The sequence below is a fragment of the Mustela nivalis genome (assembly GCF_964662115.1).
Source record: "Mustela nivalis genome assembly, chromosome: 2".
In the NCBI taxonomy this organism is placed as follows: Eukaryota; Metazoa; Chordata; class Mammalia; order Carnivora; family Mustelidae; genus Mustela; species Mustela nivalis.
Window position 1 is genome coordinate 46253788 of NC_139021.1, and position 21057 is coordinate 46274844.

The following is a 21057-nucleotide window of genomic DNA, read 5'->3' on the forward strand; positions in this document are numbered from 1 at the left end:
TACTTTTTCCAGAAATGAACAGTTTAGAGAATAAGAAATCAGATAGATGTCAGTCTTATGGTATTTTAGGCTAGGTCATGAAAATAAGCCTACATATGTCAGTGCCAACAAATTCACATGTTTTTATAGGGTGGGACCGAAAAATAGGTTAGCAGGTCATATATATAACCAGGCAATTTGGAAGGAAATAATAAAGGTGAAAATAATAAAGGGCAGTTACAAGGAACATTTGTATTAAATCAGCTGCTAGAGGAAAACCAGTATTATTTCTAGAAAGGTATGACCTACTGATTAATTGGGATGTGTTGAGAAGATACGTAAGAAAGTAGTCAGAAGAGATACGTGGGTTAAAAATTATTTAGATTTTCAGAAATCTTTGATGGTGCTTAATCTTAAAGACCATAAAACAGGTGACTGCTATCAAATTATGGTGTAGGTGGACCCACTTTATCAAGAAAAGAAAATTGGTTTAGAAACAGAAGATCAAATGTGTGGAAAACAAGTATTTCACTGCATGAAAATAGTGTTTCTTAGGAATATCTTTTCCACATATATAATTCAAAGAAATTTGAGTACCTTTAAGATGATTTAAACTTTCCTAGATATTGAATATTCAAATATAAAGGAATAAAAGCCAAATCTCTTTATTTGTGTGAATGTGAGAACAAAAGATGCTTTTAGTAATCCAGGAGCTATGTGTCTGTAATAGCTTATTGGCCCAAAGGGAACTCTGGAGTCTTTAAAGTGATTGCATGTGTTTAATATTTTGGTGAAAATTGGTAACATATTGTTAGAATTTTCTAATTAGCTGAGTAAGAAGTATATGTTATAAATGATTTTAAATTATATATTTATATGTCCATTTTTCCACAGGTGTTTTACATTTTTATTCAAGAGGGTTTTGCATTTTTAAGCTTTTGATTCTCAAGAAAAGCTCTGACTTTTCTTTGGTTTTGCATCCATTTTCTATATAACAGAGCAGCGATGCTTAATGATCTGCTTGCTGGTGATAAATTACAATCCACTTTCTTTCATTTTTCACATAGTTGAAGATGATATCACAAGATGAAGGTCAGCAGGATACAAAATGACAAAAAGTGAACATAATTAACATGTTGGGTGATGATTTGATAGTTGTAATAGGAACTATGATAATTAGAGAAAAATGTAGTGAGATTTTCATATTAACTAATATTTGTCACATTGTTTATTCAAGTTCCAAGTGTTACATTTAATTCTGCATCATTATCTTCAGCTCTACTTTCTTTTGCCCAAAAATTTGGCTACTGAACCTTAAGAGTCACCAATCTGAAAATATAACTGCATGATCTCCTTGCCAAAGATTTAGAGGGAGGACTCTAGATTGCTCATTATTATAACATGTGGGGACTGTGACTACCATGGCAGAACAAAATGGGAAGTATATTCTTTGTAAATCAACAAATATCATCACTCATCCTGTAAAGTTCAGTTTCACTACCACTAGTTCCTTTTTATCTTTTACTTCCTGATTCTCCAGCCTGTTTAGAAGAAAGTTAGTGAAGAGAGCTCATGTAAATTCCCAGTGTGCAGATAAAGACAAAGAAGACTCTGTATTTCTTCATGCTTCTTGGGAGAACAATTCTGAACATAAACATTTCATTTCAGAATTTGGCAAGTTGGATCTGCTCTATATCTGTTTAAGAATTATATTGAAAAGTAACGGGTTTTGAAGGCTGTAATTTTCCCCTAAAACCAATTTATTAAAGTTAACAAAGTTAACAGCAGGATAATTCTTATTTACTTTATGCTTAAGCAACATGAATTCCCAAAACAGTGTATGAAATAAAACTCATCATAATTTAGATCATTTATCACTGTTATTGTAGAAAATAAAGAAGGTACAGTGTTAAAGGGGAGAGAAGTTGCTGACTTTGAAGACAAACAGACCTGAAATTTGAATTCTGGTTCTGACAGTTACCAGTAATATTCTTTATTTTTATTTAACATCCTAGCTATCCAGTTTCCTGATATGGAAAATGCAGATGGAAAATCCTCCCTTGCTTAGTTACTGTAACAGGAGCAGACACCCAGCACAGTATCTGAAAATGGTAGCAAAATGGTAACAGCCACTATTATTACTGATGTTGGGGTAGCCAGCCTCCAAGATGGCTGCCAGTGATCTACTTTTTGGCCATCAAACCTTTGTATAATCCCCTACCCCTGTACAGCTATGAGAGCCGGATGTGATTCACATCTAATGAACAGGAAATAGAGGAAGTGATTATAAGTCACTTCCAAGATTAAATTAAAATAACTGCTGATTCTGTCTTAGATACTCCATCTGTCTGTCTCATCAGTCACAGTAGAGGAAGCCAGAGAGCATATCATGGGGACACTTAGGCAACATATGAAAAGACAATGTGATGAAAACCATGTCTTTATCCAACAGCTAGCAGGGCCCAAGGCATAGCCACAATTACTTGATTCAGCTTTGAAGCAGAGTTGTTCCGGTCAAGATGTGACAGCCCAGCCAACAGCTTTCCTACAGCCTCATGAAAAATCTTGAACGGTCAAACCACTCTGCAATTCCTGACCCACAGGAATTGTGAGATAATTAATGACTTGTTTTAAACTGCTCATTTGTTACGTAGCAATGAATAAAACCATGTTATCATTATAGAAGTAACTTGCAAAGACCAAAAAAATCATATTTTAAGGATTTTTTCCAAGGTTTTTCAATTATTAAAACTTCTGTATACATACAAAATATACATACAATATACTCATTTATTTCCACTTTTGTACAGAAGATACATTAATAATTTTAGTGGAATATACAAAATTTCTGTGTCTCCACAGCTAAAAATAGCTTTTGGTAAATATCACTTTGTTGTTAGGATAACTAAGGAAACAGAGCAGAACAAGGCCAGAGGGAATAATGAAAATAGGCAAGGTAGTTTCAAAGGGAAATTCTATTTCTGAAGAAGACCTATCCCTTGCAGCAATAAGTGATGTGATGGAATAAATGGAATCATTCATTTGTAGTTCAGTTTTCATTTCTTAGGATTGACTGTCCAAGGTAGTTTGATCACAATAAAGCAAATACTAAAATTTTAAACAATGAGAGAAAAGTAATTAATGTTTTATACTATTTTTATATGGGGGAAGCATGACAAAAAGTGCGAGAGGTAAAAATACAGTAAGGAGGTATGTTAAGAAATAAACTATGTATTGACAAACTGGCAGATGGGTTGCATAGGAAAGGTCGTACCAGATTATGGAGGGTAGTATTTAATGGCTTAATTGAACTGTAATTAGCAAGAAACAACTTTGATATTTTGAGCAATGGAGTAATGTGATAATAAAGTTGTTTTGTTAATACCTCTTCATATGGCATAGCATGGTAGGTGTTCTCTAGAAGAGTATCGTTAAGTTCCTCAAAGACTTCTGTATCTCCTCGGAATGGCATCTGTCACTGGTTGGGCATGCAGTGGGCAATAAATTCTTACTGCTTGTTATTAAAATTCATGGAAACAGTTCAGACATTACAGGGAATGATACTTTTTTTGGTGTTAGCATTGTTTCTCTTCTCTTTCTTTTGTGTGATATGGTTATGTTAATGTCTTTTATGTTGATTTCAGTGATGAAGCTTATTTAAGACAAGTTAGTGTATGTGGTGGGATTGGGGGTGGTAATTGAGAGTCCTGTTCAGCAGGAAGTATTCTGAGTTCAAGCAGACTTGGGTACAAACTTACCTGTGCCTTTTAAGTTATTTACTGCGAAGCTTTGTTTCTTCCACTATTATTTGGGAGTTACGGTACCTACCTCAAAGGGTGTTGTGAGGATTAAATTTCTGGGCCCTAGTGACTATTCCATGGATGTCAGTTTTCATTCTCCTTTAGTAAATGAGGAAACTACTCCCTGGTTAATTAGGCGTTTTGCAATTAAAAGATAATTAGTAGGAAAAGAAATTTCAAAATCAGGAATTACATGCCCAGCTTCCTTTTAAAGTCCATATTTCTAATACATTGTTAAGTTTTCTGTCTGCTGGAAAAAATTTCCAAGACTGCATTGAAATTTTATGAATTTATTTTTGTAGAATTTGTGAAAATCATGAAACATAAATGCTTTGTTCATTTCTTTACCTGTAACACACACTTACACACACACGTCAAGACATTTAGGTTATGGTTTCCTTCCAAGTCATGTATCCTGGGCAGGGGTGGGGGGGGGAGAGTCTCATTCTTCTGAACATTTGAAATTCATAAATACATTGCCAAAGACTGTTCTCCCAGTTTCTAAGCTAAAACTCTGGCCTTTCCAGTATTTGTTTACTAAATAAAATGAAACAAGCTGTTCTGCTATACCTATGGTGAAATGGTTAAAATGAGACTTACAGAATATGTTGAATAAATCACAGCCAGAGGAAACCATTTCTATTATTAGAAAAAAAAAAAAAAAAAGGGAAATGTCCTTTCATTTTTGTCTTCATTTTCGTTCTCTATTTCACCTCTCTAAAAGCAAATTTAAAGATCAGTAGGTAGGAAAACACTTAGGTGACATTACATCCTTTTTGAAAGATCCAGTAATATTTTTCTTCAAAATTTGCTGTGAGAACATCAAGCCAAACATGAATCTTCTGATTTTGTTCGTATGTGCCATATAGATGTATATTAAGTCCACTATTTGACTTAAATATTTTTGATGAGCCATTTTACTTCACACTTATTGTTGACTGAACAAATAATTATCAAATTTGTGATTCTTTGTTTTAATTCTTACTTCATACGTGAAGGATAAATTATTGCCTACTTAAAATTATACATTTATTTTATCACTTCAGAACACAAATGTGAACTCAGATCACTGTTCTAAAAAGAGAACTGCAGAAAGTCAAATTTACCTTTTCTCATTCGCATCAATGGCTGTAAATAGTTATAAATTCTTATGTTTCATATATTACGTATTTCAAATATATTATTTTTGTATGAATTCATATTTTATATATGTATTATATATAATATGTGATACGTGTGTGTAAATATATATGTACATATACATACATATATATTTTGGTCTGGTTTCACTATTTATTATCCTATGAATAAAGAAAGGCTGGGAAGAGTAAGAAGGGAAAACTGCTTTAGAAAAAAGCAAAAAAAATGAAAAGTTTCCTTTTAAAAATTAATATTTAAAAAATCATTTTGTTGAGGAAAAACAGGTTCTTGTAGGGAAATGGTTCATTTAGGCAAAGAAGAGAAAACATCAGGAGTTCTGAATGAGTCATTAAGTTACTATGGCTCTTTACTGTATTTGCTGGTGTTTGATTTATATATAAATGTTTTAAAAAACACATTTGTTTATAATCTGTCAATAAATCTCTATACAAATATTTGGGTATAGAGGATTGTTTTTATATATATTTGCTTTTGCTTCTATTCCCCCCTGAAACAAGAAGATTATCCATACCTAAATGACTACGTCTGTAATAGCAGAAAAACCAATTTCAGGTGGAAATGAACTAAATAAAGCAAAATTCGTAAAACAACTAAAATTTTATCCTCCTTCCAAATTTTAAATTTTGTAATTTTTTAATCTTCTCCTCTCTCTCAGAAAACAAGCAATTGTACTTGAATTCAGTCCTTTCTACCCCTGTAAACATATCCAGGTGCGAAGAAACATGTTGTATGGCATTACTCTTGGGGCAATACACACCCACTCAGTACACAATCTATTCAAAACTTTTTGTAGTACCCTTTCACTTCCTTTCCTGTTAATTCCTCTTGCTACCTAATTTCCTTTGTACACCCCTTCTGTGGTCGACTGTATTCCAGACCTCAAGAACTGATCATTTTAACCTGTTGTTAATTTTTGTTTTCCTTCAGGAAGTGGAAATGAACCAGGTAACTACCAGGTCTGCCCAGGTGCCCAAATGAGCCCCACCCTCATGCCAACTCCCTTAGGCCTCTTCTTTGCCCATCCTAAACAAAACAAAACAAAACACTGCCCCAACATTTTCCTGGAGACATAGGCTCATGATTGGCTTTAGAAAGTACAAGAAGGTTCTCCAAGGAAAAAAGCAAAAGAAAAACACCAGAAAGTTTTTGGTGCCCAAACCTTTAGTCTGAAAAAGCAAGTAGGTATTAATTATTTTGCAAATTATTCTTCTCATATGTAAGGATATATTGGATTCCAGCTTTATGAGGGTTTTGATAGATAGGCTGATAGGAAACCGGCATTTCTCACTGCATGTGCAGAAAGACTGACCTTGAGCTTGCAGCTGTGTATGCTATTTAGAGACCTTGCCTTTTCTGATTCTGCCTCTTTGCATCATAGTAAGCCCAAAGCTCTTACTCAAAAAGAGCTAACCTATCTCATTATTGTGAGCCAGCCCTTGTGTATTAGCTCTTCTGAATATCAGTGGGTGTTACAGTAAGCCTTTCAAGCACCTCTGTCATAGTATAAACTCATGTCAGTAAAGAAATTCTTGAAGCCAAGTGCATATAGGAATTACAGTCTAGATATGCTGCTACAAGCGAATGCATGAAACCTTATTTTTTTTTTACCATTTCTTGCTAATTGGTCTTCATTCAGCACAAAAATTACAACAAAAATCTGTCAGATGAAAACAATTATATACATGAACATTTATATTTATATAAAGGTGTTATATGGACATATTTATATGTTGTGAAATATTTATATAAAGGTCTTAAATGGACAGCTTTTGAGATCATAACAATTTAGTATACTTTGAAAATGAGAATCAGAATCTAGGTTCAACTTTGCTCTCTTTAACAGTAATGATAGTAAAATATGAGGTAGTTTTTACAGTGATTTGGGTGTTCAAGGGGTTATGATGAACTTGAACTTCATAATGGGAAATAGGATAACTCAAAGAACTATTTCAAATCTTTCTACCACCCAAGTATTTTCTTTTCCTGTTTCAGGGACTCTTGTCTTCTCTTCCCTTAGTCACTGCCTATGTTGAGGTTTTCTTCATCTAATTATCTTGACTGTTGAAGTAGTCTTCTACCTGCTCTCTTAGCTTTCAGTCACATCCCACGGCAATTATACCCTCATACTGATGCCAAATTACCTTAGGCGATATTGGCTTGGTATTAACTTTTCATAGTACTGGATTGCCTCCTTCGTAATGATCAAACTCTTAAAGCTAGCATCCAAAACTTCCACAAACTTGATCTTAACATATTTTCCAACCTCGTCATTCACATACATTTGTGTCAAGAGTGTGTCTAACCAGTTGGTGCATGGGTTTTAGTGAAGTCAGAACTGATATTTTTAAATTCCCGCTTTGATACTTAATAGATTTCTGACTGAATAAGCCAATGTGAAATGAAGAATTAAGTCTTTAATTCAAAAGCTGATAGGTCTGTTGATGATAGAAATAGAAGTAATAGTAGTTTCTCACTAGCACTCTCTTAGTGTTAAACTCTGTCTTAGATATTGTGCAGAGTATTTTATATATATGATGGTATTTAACCCACCAATAACCCCATAAGTAGGTGATGTTAGACTGACTCTACAAATAAAGAAATCTGATCACAGGGAAGTTAGTAATTTATTAAATTTTATACACACAGTGGCTGAGTTAGAATTTTCTACCTGTTTTGCCTTAAAGGATATAAGTGGAGTAAAACTAACTTCAAAATCACACACAATAATGTGCAAATGCACTCATTTTTCTTGGGAAAATTTGCATAGTTACTCAGGTTCTCTGAGGAGCTTCTGAGCCCAAAAAAACCCCAGAATCTTTGAACTAAACTCATAGTTTCTTATTTAAGAACAAAGTATTTGGGCAATTTAACTTTACAGACCTTGGTACTTCATATTGTCTGGCACACAGCAGAAAAATCAATTACATGTTAGTATGAATTGTTTATCAATAGTTCAGTTATTCCATCAATAGTTCCTTGCACACAATAAATAATTAGTAATTTTTTAAGGAATATATGTCACACAGTGGCTGGTCTGGAAACTGTAGCACATAATACTAGGATTGCTACACCAGGCGTACTGAGAACGATGACTGGGTAAACAGTACTTAACCGTTCACATAGAGTAAAAGGGCATATAATTCAAATCAGCTGCTGGAAAGTGGCATTGCAATTTATTATATGATTACTTTTGTTTAAACAGTCACTAAAATTGATCTCTTTTATACTAGCACAGAGAGAGGGGAGTAGGCCTCCAGAATCATTCTGACCTTCAAATTGAGCCACCCAGGGGAAAAGTATGGCACAGATAAACCACACATGAATAAATTACATGGGACATAACTGAAAATGTTCTTAGACTCCTAACTAGTCTTATCATAATTGTTAATGATATTAACAATTTTTTGTTAATATCATGGTGCAATTAGCCACATCCAATTTTGATTTTTTTTTGTTTTGTTTAGCAAGACTTTTCTGAATTTAATAAAGATATGTCTAATTCACCAAACCAAATTATAGCCTAAAGGAATAAAACTTGTACTTTGGCTTTGATAATTCAAATATCTTCCTAGGGTGTCCACTTCATCTGGCTTGCATAGGCCTGAGTTGTTTTAATTATATCGGTTTATTCTAAAGTGCTTATTAAATTAAAAACTGTATATGTTTGGTAGTAGTCTATCTTTGAAAATACATTTATTGATTTTTGAAAGATCTATTAGATGGCCATTTGTTTCCCTTATATATAAGGGCCTGTTTTTTTGTTTTGTTTTTCTCCCTTATATATTAAGTGCATGCCTTAATACTGTGCACTAGCAGTGTGTTTTAAAGCTAACTAGCACATCCAAACAGGCAACTCCATAGCAAACCCTTCTAAACTGCTAAAGAAATGTTTTGAAATAAGATTTTAAAAATCATAGTACATATAGCAGTAGTACTATTTCCTTCTCTCTTGAAAATATTTTCTTTACCCCAAGGCTTTAAGACTTAACTAAAAATTTGACCGAAAATGATTGAAACTTTTTGAACAGCCAGGGTTGTACTAAGGACATACATTTTATGTTATTTTAGGAAATACATTTTAAAATATTAAGTTTCATGTGACTTCAGTGGAGAAAAGAAATAGTAGCTATTGCTTCAGACTCCCGAAAAGAGGTCTTATGTGGAAGCTGTCCTCTGGAGAACAATCTGAAGCCTTGAGGAGATGTTTAAAGTGGAGGAAAAGAGAAATTCGTTTCCTCAGCACATTCAGTTTGGGCTTGTGGGCCAAGACCATATGGAAGGCTTAAATCCATTCTTGCCAATTACTGGTTAACTCTGGCCATCACAGTCTGTGGAAGTCTTCATTTCCTAATCTGTAAAACGGTGATAATCAGAAAACTTAGCTACTGTGGTGAGACACAAATAGGGGATGTCTGATACTTCTTGTTGTTGCTTTTAGAACACTCTATAAAAATGTTTTGTTTCCTTTAGTTCTTTTAGTCTTAGGGATCGTTGATGGTACCGTGTACAACAAAACAGTTTGAAGTATATGTGAGAGTAAATTAGATTTGTCATTAAATAACTCGGTAAAATTGATCTGACACATACAAGTGCCATTTGTAACTGAAACTTTATTGCATTATATTTGCCCATATCTGATGAACAACTAATTAATGGCTGCAATATTAAGCTTTTTCCTAGTCAAACCATGTCTGACTTGATGGGATCATTCTGAAGTTTGAGGCCCTTGAGGAGGAGCCAATCTAGGGGAAGTGTGGAGGACAGGAACTGGAGGCAGGGAGAAGGCAAGAGAAGGGCGCCAAGCCTTTGAGGAACTGGAGACTTGATGGATGAGTAAAAGTGGCAGAAAGAGATGTGAGCAAATCTGCCCCAAATCAGCTTCTGTCAGCTTCTATCTTGCAGAGCACAGCTGTGATCTCCCTCCTGTCTGGAGCTGGGCAGCCAGGATGTAAAATACAGCCCAGCTCTCCTCTTAGGGGCTGCCTGGCCGAACAAGTTCCACTGCCTCTGAGAGCATTAGTGGAAAAGGACAGCAAGCAAGTACCGGTCATGAAGTTTCAATGACAAGTCCAGTGACATAATTCTGATTCATAATAGATGCTCAATAAAAACTAGTTCAGTCTTGTTCTTTTTTTTACCCTATCAGAGTTTTCTGGCTATCTGGCAGGGAGCACAGGTTTTGCCTGCCACCAAGGGAGTGACCCTCTCTTCAGTGGTGTATAAAAAGAAAGTAGTATTTAGTGTAAGTGCAATCAAGGTATCAAGCTTTATATATTTGAGAGAACATCTGAGGGGCACCTGGGTGACTCAGTCTATTTAGCATCTGCCTTTGGCTCTCAGGTCATGATCCCAGGGTCCTGGGATTGAGCCCTTCATCGCATTGGAACTTCCTGTTCAGCAGGGAGTCTGCTTCCCCCTCTGCCTTTCCCTACCCCCAACTATCCCCCTACCATTCCCCCACTCCCACTTGTGCTTTTTTTGTTTACTCTCATGCTCTCTCAAATAAATAAAATCTAAAAAAAAAAAAAAAAAAGATAAAAAGGAAAAACATCTGAGGCAGAGAAATAACTGATATTTCCATCTCTGGAAATTTTCAGTTGCAGACTTTCTCTCAGACTTAGGGTTATTGCCAAACTTTTTGGTTTCTGTGGAGAAACCAAAAATAGCTGGACTGAACAATATTTAATGCCCATCTTCATCTCAAGATTATTGTAGAATTATCTATCTGTAGATGTTTTAGAGTAGCCTCCTTTTCTACTCAGTTCTTTTTTTTTTTTCAGCTTTTCTTCCCTATCTCCTAATCCTAATCAAATGGAGAAAAGGGAGTGTGCTAAACCATCCTGTATTGTATATTATCTATTGCTGCATAAAAAATCACCCCAAAACTTAACAACTTCAAACAACAAACATTTACTGTCTCACACAGTTCTGAATGTCAGGAATCCAGGAGCAGCTTAGCTGGGTGATTTTGGTCCAAGGTTGTCATGAGTGTGCAGTGAAATAATTGGGTAGGCCGCAGTTACCTGAATGGACTAGAAAATCTACTTCCCAGCTCACTTCTGTGACTGTTGACAGGAAGCCTCAGCTCTTCTCCACATGGCTGTTTACACGACATGGCAGCTGGCTTTTCAAGAGTGAGTAATAAGAGAATCAGAGAGAGAGGGAGAGAGGGAGAGAACACCAAGGTGGACATCATGGTGTAATTTATAACCTACTATTAGAAGTCCAGTACCATCAGCTCTACCATATTCTGCTACAGCGAGCTGATACAGACTGGGAGTATATACCAGGAGGTGGGTATTATGGGACCTTCTTAGGGACTGAGTACATATATCCTTTTAGTTTCTCAACTGGCAAAACATGCTGAATGGAGAGGGTGGAAGGATTGAGGTTTAAGATGGTTCATCTCCTCTATTTATCAGGCCCTGGGGAAATTTATACTAATCAAAGATTAGATGATGATTTCTGAATGTTATTTCTACACATGGATTTAAATTTTAGGTTTAAATGTTTAAACATTTAAAATTTATGAATCTACTTAAATTTGTTCTGTCAGTCATTTAACTTACAAATAAATATTAAGAGCTTCTATGTGTCAGAAGCTATCAGGGCAATTTTGTATGTGTTATGATCCAGTTATGTTTAGACAAGGCCACGGAAACAGAGACAGTGGAATCAAATTTACCCAGGGAGCTGGAGAAGGCTTCACAGAGGAGGTCATTTTGAGTTATGTTTTAAAGGATTAATGAGATTTTGCAAGACTCACTAAGAGACAAGCAAGAAGATATAAGAAAAAAAAATGCTGAGTTTCAAAAGACAATTTAGGGAACCATACCAACTTTATAAAGCTAGAAGTTATTTAAACATACATGTTTGATAAAAATATCAAAATATAAACAAGGTAATGAGAAATGAAAAACTCAAGTTAGTGATTACCCACAGAGGGAATGGGACAGCCAAAGGTATGAAATAAGAGAGAAACTAGGGAGAGACTCAATGGTGCTCATGATATTCTAGTGTATGCTTGGGTCGGTAGGATTATAAATGTTAGAAATATTTATAACAGTTCTTTATGTATGAATTATTATATAGTCATTTTTAACATTCAGGATATGTCGTCAGCAGAGGAATAGCATATGAAAATGCATGGGGAATGAAACAGCTTGGAATAAAATATAAAGACATAATTATGACAAGGAAATTATAAATAATGCATTATCTTTCGTAATATACAGTTCAGTATTCTGAAATTGTATTGGAATATACAAAGGAAAGAAGATTAGCAATACAATTGAAAGCAACACACTCAAAACTCAAAATCTTACAAAAGGAGCAAGTACTATTTCTGTATTGAGAATCAGGAGGCTGATTTATCCTTTGTTGTCTGCATGGTGATAAGATCAAGGCATACGACAATTAAGAATCTCAAATAATGTGAATTAATGATAAGTTACAGAAGCAGTTATTATTTTCATCATTAGGAAAGAGGTCTGGTGCATTTTAATTGTCTAAACCTCATCATATGCCAACAACTTTTGTTCCTAGTGGAATTCAAATCACAGGGTGGTACTTTATTTAACAACTTACCCTTTTAAACTATTGTGAAGCTGCAAGTAAGGTTTAATTATATTATTGCCAATCATCTGAAGAATGGTAATTACTTGGAGCTCTTGGCCAGTTTTTCTGATTAAAAGTGCTATGGCGTACTGAACAGGTCATAGGTTCACATCCTGATCCTATTAATTTTCTTCTTCCTTAGACAAGGAGTGACTCCACCCTTGGAAATGGTGCCTAAGAAAAATTTGATTGATCTGAAGAGAACAGATACATGAAATGAAATAACTTCTGTTGCTGTTACTACTTTGTTTTCCTTTTTGGTTTTTTGTATTTCTCTCACTAAGGAAAGAAAAAAGAAAAGAAAGAAACTGTGACTAAAAGACTATTTCCCTGTGAGAGATTTGAAGTGCTTTTAATAATTCAACAAAGTTAGCAGGGTTGATGTGTGACAAAAAGCAATATTTATCTGCCAGAGAGTGAGAGGATGAGTTCCTACATAATTATTCTGGAACAAGGTTCAGGGTACTTTATTCTGGGGAAGGGGACGTGCTCTACAAGGAGGAATGTTGTAATGGATTTTTTTTTTTTCCCTTTTGAAGAATAAAAACAAAACATAATCCCTGTAAGGCTACATTGGGGCTTTCTGGCTAAGAAATTGTATCCATTTTGCCACAAGATGGCCAAGAGTGTCTAAAGGTATTTTCTGAATCAGCGCTCTCTTGACGAGCTGAGTTATCACTGTAGCTATTCCCAGTAAACCAAAGTGCCAACTTCTGTTCTTGGTTCAATTGCCTTGGTTTTTGTTGGTCCTTTGACTGCTTGCTAGATCTTTGTTTTGGCATTAGGTATGCTCCTGGTGAAAAATTTCTTTCATTTTCTGCCCACTGATAATACATTTCAGCCAAACTTTACTCATATTTTCTGGGTGTGGGCGTGGCCAGAGGCCAAACATACACCTGTCCTTCTGCCACTTCCATGTCATTTGCAATTGCTAAGTCTCATCAGCATCAGGTGTGTATCTTAAGAATAGTGTCTCTGATTTGAACTCACAAAGGTATTCACTGCGAGTTGGTGTTAAATGTGTGGTGTCTAAAAATGCCTGCAGCTCCTTTCCTTCCCCACCCGCTCTCACCTGAGATTACCCTCTGACACACAATCCTTGGAAGTCTTCTTGTTTAACATACTTGCAAACACTCATAATTCCCACATCTCTTCCTAAATAACTGCTTCCTTCTGCTTCCTAGTAACATGCGGACTAGATGGTCTCCAATAGTCGCATTTCATTGGTTTTCACTCAAACTGGCATCCTTAAAAAACAATTTCCTGTTTTCAGGAAGCCTGAACTTCTGTGTCTTTTGATTTTCTACCGCCTGACTTTTTTACCATCCATCCCTCACTTCCTTACTCCCTCCACTCACTTTAATTCCTTATCCCTAATAGTTAATAAAATCAAGCCTGTTCGGCATTCCCTAGCAATTTTCTCTACACCCTGTCCTCTTGTCTTCAGCTGTGAGCACGAGTATTTGCTGACATTCATTCAGCAATGATGTTGGGTACTTTAGTTCCATTGTCTGAACTATGTAAGAATAGTGGCCTCCTCGGTCTACTCTTATCTCATTCTCTTTCCATTCTAATTCTTGGCATGATTGTCACAAAACAGATTTGGGGGGGGGGTGCAGTGAGGGGTAGGTAAAAGGGTATAAACTTTTAGTCAGAAGATGAATAAGGTCTGAGGATCTACTGTATAACCATGGTGATTATAGTTGATAACATTCTTAGATGACTGAAGTTTGGTAAAAGTTAAATGTTCCCACCTAGAAAGAAAAAAAAGGAAGTTAAATATGTAAAGTCATATATATATTAACTCAATGCAGAGGAATCCTTTCAAAATATGTACATATAACAAATCACCATGATGTATTCTTGAAATATCTTATAATTTTATTTTTCAGTTCTACCTCAGTAAAGCTAGGGAAATAAAGAAAAAAGTTCTGAGCCACATTTAGATGAAAATAGCATTCTATTCTTTACTATCCATATTCAAATTAGTCCTCCAGTCCCTGGAAACTGATCCATTCATCCAACTTATTTAAAGATTAGTCATCTACTATGTGCCAGGCAATGTCTTTGAACTGGAGACATAACATAAATGATGCACAATTTCAGTCTTTAAAGAATTCAAAATATGTTGGGAAGATTTACCAAAATAGATGATGACAAAACAGTACAATTGCTGTGATAGGGCGATTCTCAAGGGTCTGTGGGAACCTAAAGCAGAGAGTGTGCTGGAACAACACCTCTTGGGAAAATGACCTCATAAAGAAGGTAACATTTGAGCAGTCACATCAGGTCTGCTTGATGTGCTTCCAACTTGGGGGCATGGGTGGAGGGGGGTTCCAGAAAGAAGGCAGTTAATGCAGCGATCTAAAGGACAGAACAAGCATATTCTTCTATGACCGGAAAGAGGAAAATAAAGGGGGGGGGGGATAATGTTGGAAAGGAAGGACAAGGACTTATGTATGAAGGGTTTAGGTTATCTTGATGAGGAATGTGAAATTATCTTACCATTGGAAAAGCAACAAAAATTGAAGCCAAGACAATTATAGGAAATTATCCTTGCAACCACTGTACATTCTTCCCCTGTATCCTCTTTAATTTCATTCCCTGTCTTAAGTCATGTTCTTAAATTCTTTTAAACATACTCAAGTAATAATAATCTCTTATATTTAATATATTGGAATCTGAGGTCTAATTTGGTTAGGACCCTTACCTCCATTCCTGTTTATCACCATAGAAACACAGAAGACACCCCTCTCTCCTGGGATCTAATTCGCATAGGACTTCTCCATTGCTATCTCTCCCTCCATTTCCTTCCCTTCTCTAATTTCTGAAACTGTTTACATTAGAGAAGTTTCAAGTCAGTCATTAGCAAAATCCCCTTAATAATCAACTTATTTTGAAAACGTTCCCTTTAAGTTCTTTTTTGTAACTAACACTGGTCTTTCCATTGCTTATACTTTTTCTCTTTCACTCCTTCCATTTTCTCTTTCATATTCCTTCTACTGCAAGGGCTGGTGTCATGGTATATGTCCCACCTTATTTCTTTTTAATGCTACTTCAAGATTATGGATTCAAGATCCATAAAAACTTAAAGATTTGACTGTGATTTTGTCAAACTGTTCCATCCACTGTCTCTCCTTGCTATTATCATTCACTAATTCTCAAGTCATTTTCATTATTCTTTGATGATTTTATTTCCTAGTTCAATCCTACTCTCAACACTATCCTTGTTTTAATTCTCTCTGATCTCAGTGTTAATGTAGATAATTTTGCCATGTTCTGGGCTCTTAGATATTGAATCTCCTCTCTAATTTCATATTCCATGCCAACTCAGAGACTCACTTCCGTGGGTATACCCTTGACATTGCTCTTACAAATCTCAATTTCAGATATCTACTATGACTATCACTGAATATTTTTCTAGCTCACTCCTGCTAATACTGTGACTAAAAACACAAAAACAAAAACAAAAAACCTTTGACCACTTCAGAACTTAAGGGTCATCTTAAATTATCTTATCATCTTAGCTTGTCACGTCCTCCGTCATCCCATGCTAGTCCTTCCTTACATGACACAATTACCATGGCAAAGTCAAAAATCACTCCCTTACATATATCCACAGCCCCTTCGTCTTTTCCTGTTTTTCACGGTTACCTAAAGATACCAAAAGTCTGGTGAAATCAATACTGCCACTTTGATATCTGCATACACACTGCCAAATAAAGCTGAAGAAGGAAGACAGTGTGCAAAATGAACCCAACCTCCCTTTAAATTCATGGTCATGAATATTGCCTGACAATTACAGGATAGATACAATTTCCCTAGTCCACTCTTTACAACTGACCTATTCAAATATTTCATACATTCTTCTCTCTTTTTCCTTTCTATTATTCTCTCAGTTGATGACTCTTCCTGTTTCATTAAGCAAATTCAAGCATTCAGAACTTAACACTCAAAAAAAGGGACTCCTACCAACGCAAAAAGCAACAAAAACTCTTTCATCCTATGTTTTTCTCCTTCTCAGTGAACGATAATTTCATTCTTCTGGGTATAGGACCAGAAAATGTTGTGCTGTCTTTGATGTTCTTCTTTGCTCACACCTTGCATCTTGTCCTTTAAGAAACCCTGTGATTCTTCGTTCAAAAAATATCAAGAATGTTACGCTTCTGTATACCTCCATTACTTCCACTTTGGTCCAGGTGACCAGCATTTTTGCCTGAATTATTGCACTCACTTCAGAGACTGAATCATGCTGCTTCCTGTGTCTACTGTACTTGATTCTCGAGAGCAATCACAAGAGTGGTCTTGTTTGAAATGTAAGTCAGATTATGTCCCTCCCCTACTCAAAAACTTAAAATTCCCACCACAGTCAGGCTAGAAGCCCAAACCATTACTGTTATTTAAAATTCTATACATGTTTGGGGCGCCTGGGTGGCTCAGTGGGTTAAAGCCTCTGCCTTCGGCTCAGGTCGTGATCCCAGAGTCCTCTCTCTCTGCCTGCCTCTCTGCCTACTTGTGATCTCTCTCTCTGTATCAAATAAATAAATAAAATCTTTAAAAAAAAAATTCTATACATGTTTTTGTCTCTCACTTTATCTTTTTTCTGCCTTACTATTTCTCCTTATCATTTTTATTTTACTTTTTCAGTGTTCCAAAATTCATTGTTTATGTACCATATCCAATGCTCCATGCAATACATGCCCTCCAAAATACCCACCACTAGGCTCACAGATCCCCCCACCCTCTCCCCTCTAAAACTCTCAGTTTATCACTGGTGTAACATTCTGTATTTTCTACTTTTCTATCTTGATTTTTTTCCAATACCCTTTAAAATGTAAATGCTGTAAGGGCAGAGATTTTTTTGTATGTTTTATTCACTACTATATTGCCAAAGCCTAGATCAATGCCTAACTCAGAGTAGGCATGCAGTAAAAGTAGTGGAATGAATGGATGATTGAATGAATGAGATTGTTTTCGCATGGCTACATTATCTAGTCTGTTGTGCAAGCTAATGCTTTAGTAGCTGTGTGATGATTTACTGTAGCAATTCAAAGGATCTCTAATCAGATGGAGAAGTTTGAATTTCATCTGCACCTTGCTACATAAATTTGCATATTGCACTTAATGTCTCCAAGTCTTGTCTTCTCATTTTAAAAATGGACATAATAATAGTAACTGATTCAAGAATAATTGTAAGAATTAAATGAGAAAATGCTAAAAATGCAGGTTCTAAATGTCCAGGGCAAAGTTAGTAAACTTTTAATAAGTCTAGTTAATATTTTTTAATTAAACCTAATATGTATTATTTTTCTTTCTGTGTCTTGATTTGCACATTTAAGTAATGTTATAAGAGGAGAAGATAAGCTCTTTGAGATTGGAAATGTTAACTTCCATTTTTTTTTAAACCCTTCCAATTTGTTTCACACCAGCATTTAATCAGTTATTCTTTGAGAGTCAGGTAGGCCCCTGAAGTGTTTTGAATGGCTCATTTTCAGTATGCTAAGGTCATATGATGAATCAGCCCCACAGTTTCAGCCATTTTTCTACAGAAGACACTCCAGAGTAAGAAAAAATGTTTATTATGCATTTGGCTTTTGTGTAAACAAACAAACAAAACTCTGAAAGGAATTATCTCAGTGCATTATAAAAATGTTTGGAAGAGAGTTTTCCTAAAAATGACACTCAGGAAGTTCACTGAAATCATTTGCAATTCATCTATGCAAAACTTTACATTTTATGTTCAATCATTTTAAACTTTCCACTTAGGAACATAACCCTTAAAAATATAATAGTCCCAACTGTTGGATGCTCACATAGTTAAACTAAATTTTTAGAATAAACAAATATACATGCAGGACTGGCTCTTTTGCTCATGAATTTAATTATGATGATCCAGAAGGGGTCGTTGGTAGGGCTGTGAATGCACAAAGTTTCTCTGAGAGTCTGCACTAAATAAATTTCACTGTGCAAGTTTACCACAGGTGGGAGAGTTTTTTTTTTTTCCCCCATGAGAAACAGCCACTCTAAATATATATACTTTGTTCAGATTGCGTATGAATTGATTAGAATTTGTATTCACAAAGCCAAGACTAGAATCCTAGTTATTACGACTGCCAGCCTATAACTTTTATTTTAGATTTCTGTATTCCTATATTCTAGGCTAATATGAAAAGTTAAAATAAACTTGAGTTCTAGTCACACCTCTGTAAATGCAAAGATTTGTTGTTCTTGACAAGACATATCATCTCTATGCCTTAATTTACTCACCTGTGTAAAAGCAGGGATTGTATCCACCCTGTATTTTTTACGGACTTATTGTTAGCATTATGTGCAATGTAAAGATATTTGAAAGAATATTACATGCTTTCCAGTTGGAAGGATATTTCAACAGTAGTAGTAGCAATCTCTGATGCTGCTACTCTTTCTGAAACTTTTAGTCTTCGTTCTTCCATTCAGTTTCTAAATTTCTGTGACTACATTAACATCACCTCCCCCCACCCAGCCTTTTCAAAAATAGCATATTGGATTTTGCCAGTAGAAAAATCCAATGATAAAATCAGACTGATCTTTGAAATAAAGAGTTCCTCCTATTTTTCTTGGGCGAAATTTTGATAACACCAAATTGTCCTTTCCAATTCTGTATTTGGGTATTAGTTACAATAGCATCTTTTCTTCTCATTTTCACAGGAAATGACTTATTTCTTGTAGCAGTTCACGAACTGGGACATGCTCTGGGATTGGAGCATTCCAATGACCCCACTGCCATCATGGCCCCATTTTACCAGTACATGGAAACTGACAACTTCAAACTACCTAATGATGATTTGCAAGGCATCCAGAAAATTTATGGTAGGTTTCCACTGTTTCTCTTTGGTTAACCCTACAGTGAAGTCCAGAATTCCTGCGGTGTTTTCTTCTTTGAGATGGATGCTCTAAGTATATGCGAGAGAGAAATACCAAAATAAGAAAAAAATAGTCTGGCCTATTGGCAGAAGTCTTATATCAATCAAGTTTTGTTGGCAATGGTCCAAATATCTTAATATACAGATTTTAGTAAATCTACACACTGACAGATTTTTCTTATTGAATTTAATTGAAACCTGCAATTACAGCAAAGATCTGGTAAAATTTAATATTTACAATTCAGGTTAAAAATGTAATAAATGAATATAAACAATAAAAACAGTGAGAAATTTAAGATTTTCTTAAAAGATACTGAGATTAGGATAAAAACTGACAGATTTACCCTCAGTTTATGATACTTATAGTTAAATAGTTAGTAGATCAATCTCTTTGGAGGTTGCAGAGAATACTCTTGTGTAATGGCTATAATAAAATGACCTCAAAAGCATGTAATTATTGACTCGGTGAAAGTTAACAAACATGGGAGTGGAAGTTAACAAATGGCAAAGTTTACTTACACATAATTCAAAATAAACTTCTAATATACTAAGATCATTTTTATTTATGGGGTTCAGTCAGTGAATACAAATGAAGACAAAAGGGAGAAAGACTATTCTACATATTTACTAATTTACTATAATCCTAACTTCCTCAAAAGAACCATTGACCTTTATAAAGACATTCATTTCACACATAATTGTTAAGAACTTGACATTTGTAATTTACATATAGAGTATGCTTTACTAAACTAATGAAATGATGCTTCCATTTTACAATACAAAAGCAGATGTGTGTTATCTGTATGTTAATATCCAGTATCCAGAAGGTGTCATTTGCATTTTTAAATAGCATAGTTTAAGTTCACTAATTTGTTTTGCATTCATTAGTTTTTCAATTTCAATATCTCAGTGGTAACCGATCTCTCAGGGTTAAAATAGGATTTGGAGAAAAAAAAAATCAACTTTTATGCTTCTCTTTATTTGGGGGATACGGAGAAAAGGGAAATGTCTCAGAGTCAAAACTAAGTAGCTCATGTGTTGAACGCACTAGCCTATAGGCTAATTTGTACCATCAGGAATTCCTCCTACGTGGTTAACTGAGGTTAGGAAGGCTCTTTCTCATGACCTCATGAATTAGTAGTCTAGACTGAAGGTCTGCAAAAGAATATTCTTTCCATATCTAAATATTAAGTGTGAACAGCTTTCTATTTCTTTTTAAAAACACAAATCCCTTGAGGAATGATGCTTTACATCTGTACCAAATTATATGTGTAAACTTTGGCTTAATTTAGAGACCTCTTTTTAGAAATACTTATTCACATTAATATTTTACTAGTGGCATTTTAATCAATAGGTATTCTAGATTCAGTATTCAAATGAAATAATCATCTAGCAATTTGTCAAAACATGTCATTAAAAGAAAATAATGAAAGTCAGGAAAAGGTTATAAATACAGTTGGAGACACAGGGTAGAATAAACTTTGATCCATTAATGTTTATCTTTTAAAACTATTTGCATAGAATCATTGTCTGTGAAAATCTAGGATTAACTTTGGTGGAGCTTACATGCATGGTTCCAGTATTCATCTTCATTTATG

The 21057-nt window shown here is 35.0% G+C and overlaps 1 protein-coding gene across 3 annotated transcripts in view; it reads left to right on the forward strand.

The window, feature by feature from the left end:
- The window catches only part of MMP16 (matrix metallopeptidase 16), a 300135-nt gene that overhangs the window by 192243 nt on the left and 86835 nt on the right, over nt 1–21057 (forward strand). For all 3 annotated transcript variants that reach the window (XM_082719649.1, XM_082719648.1, XM_082719650.1), the window contains exon 5: nt 19245–19406. In XM_082719649.1, coding sequence (XP_082575775.1) covers nt 19245–19406 — 162 coding nt within the window. The remainder of the gene's footprint in view (nt 1–19244; nt 19407–21057) is intronic.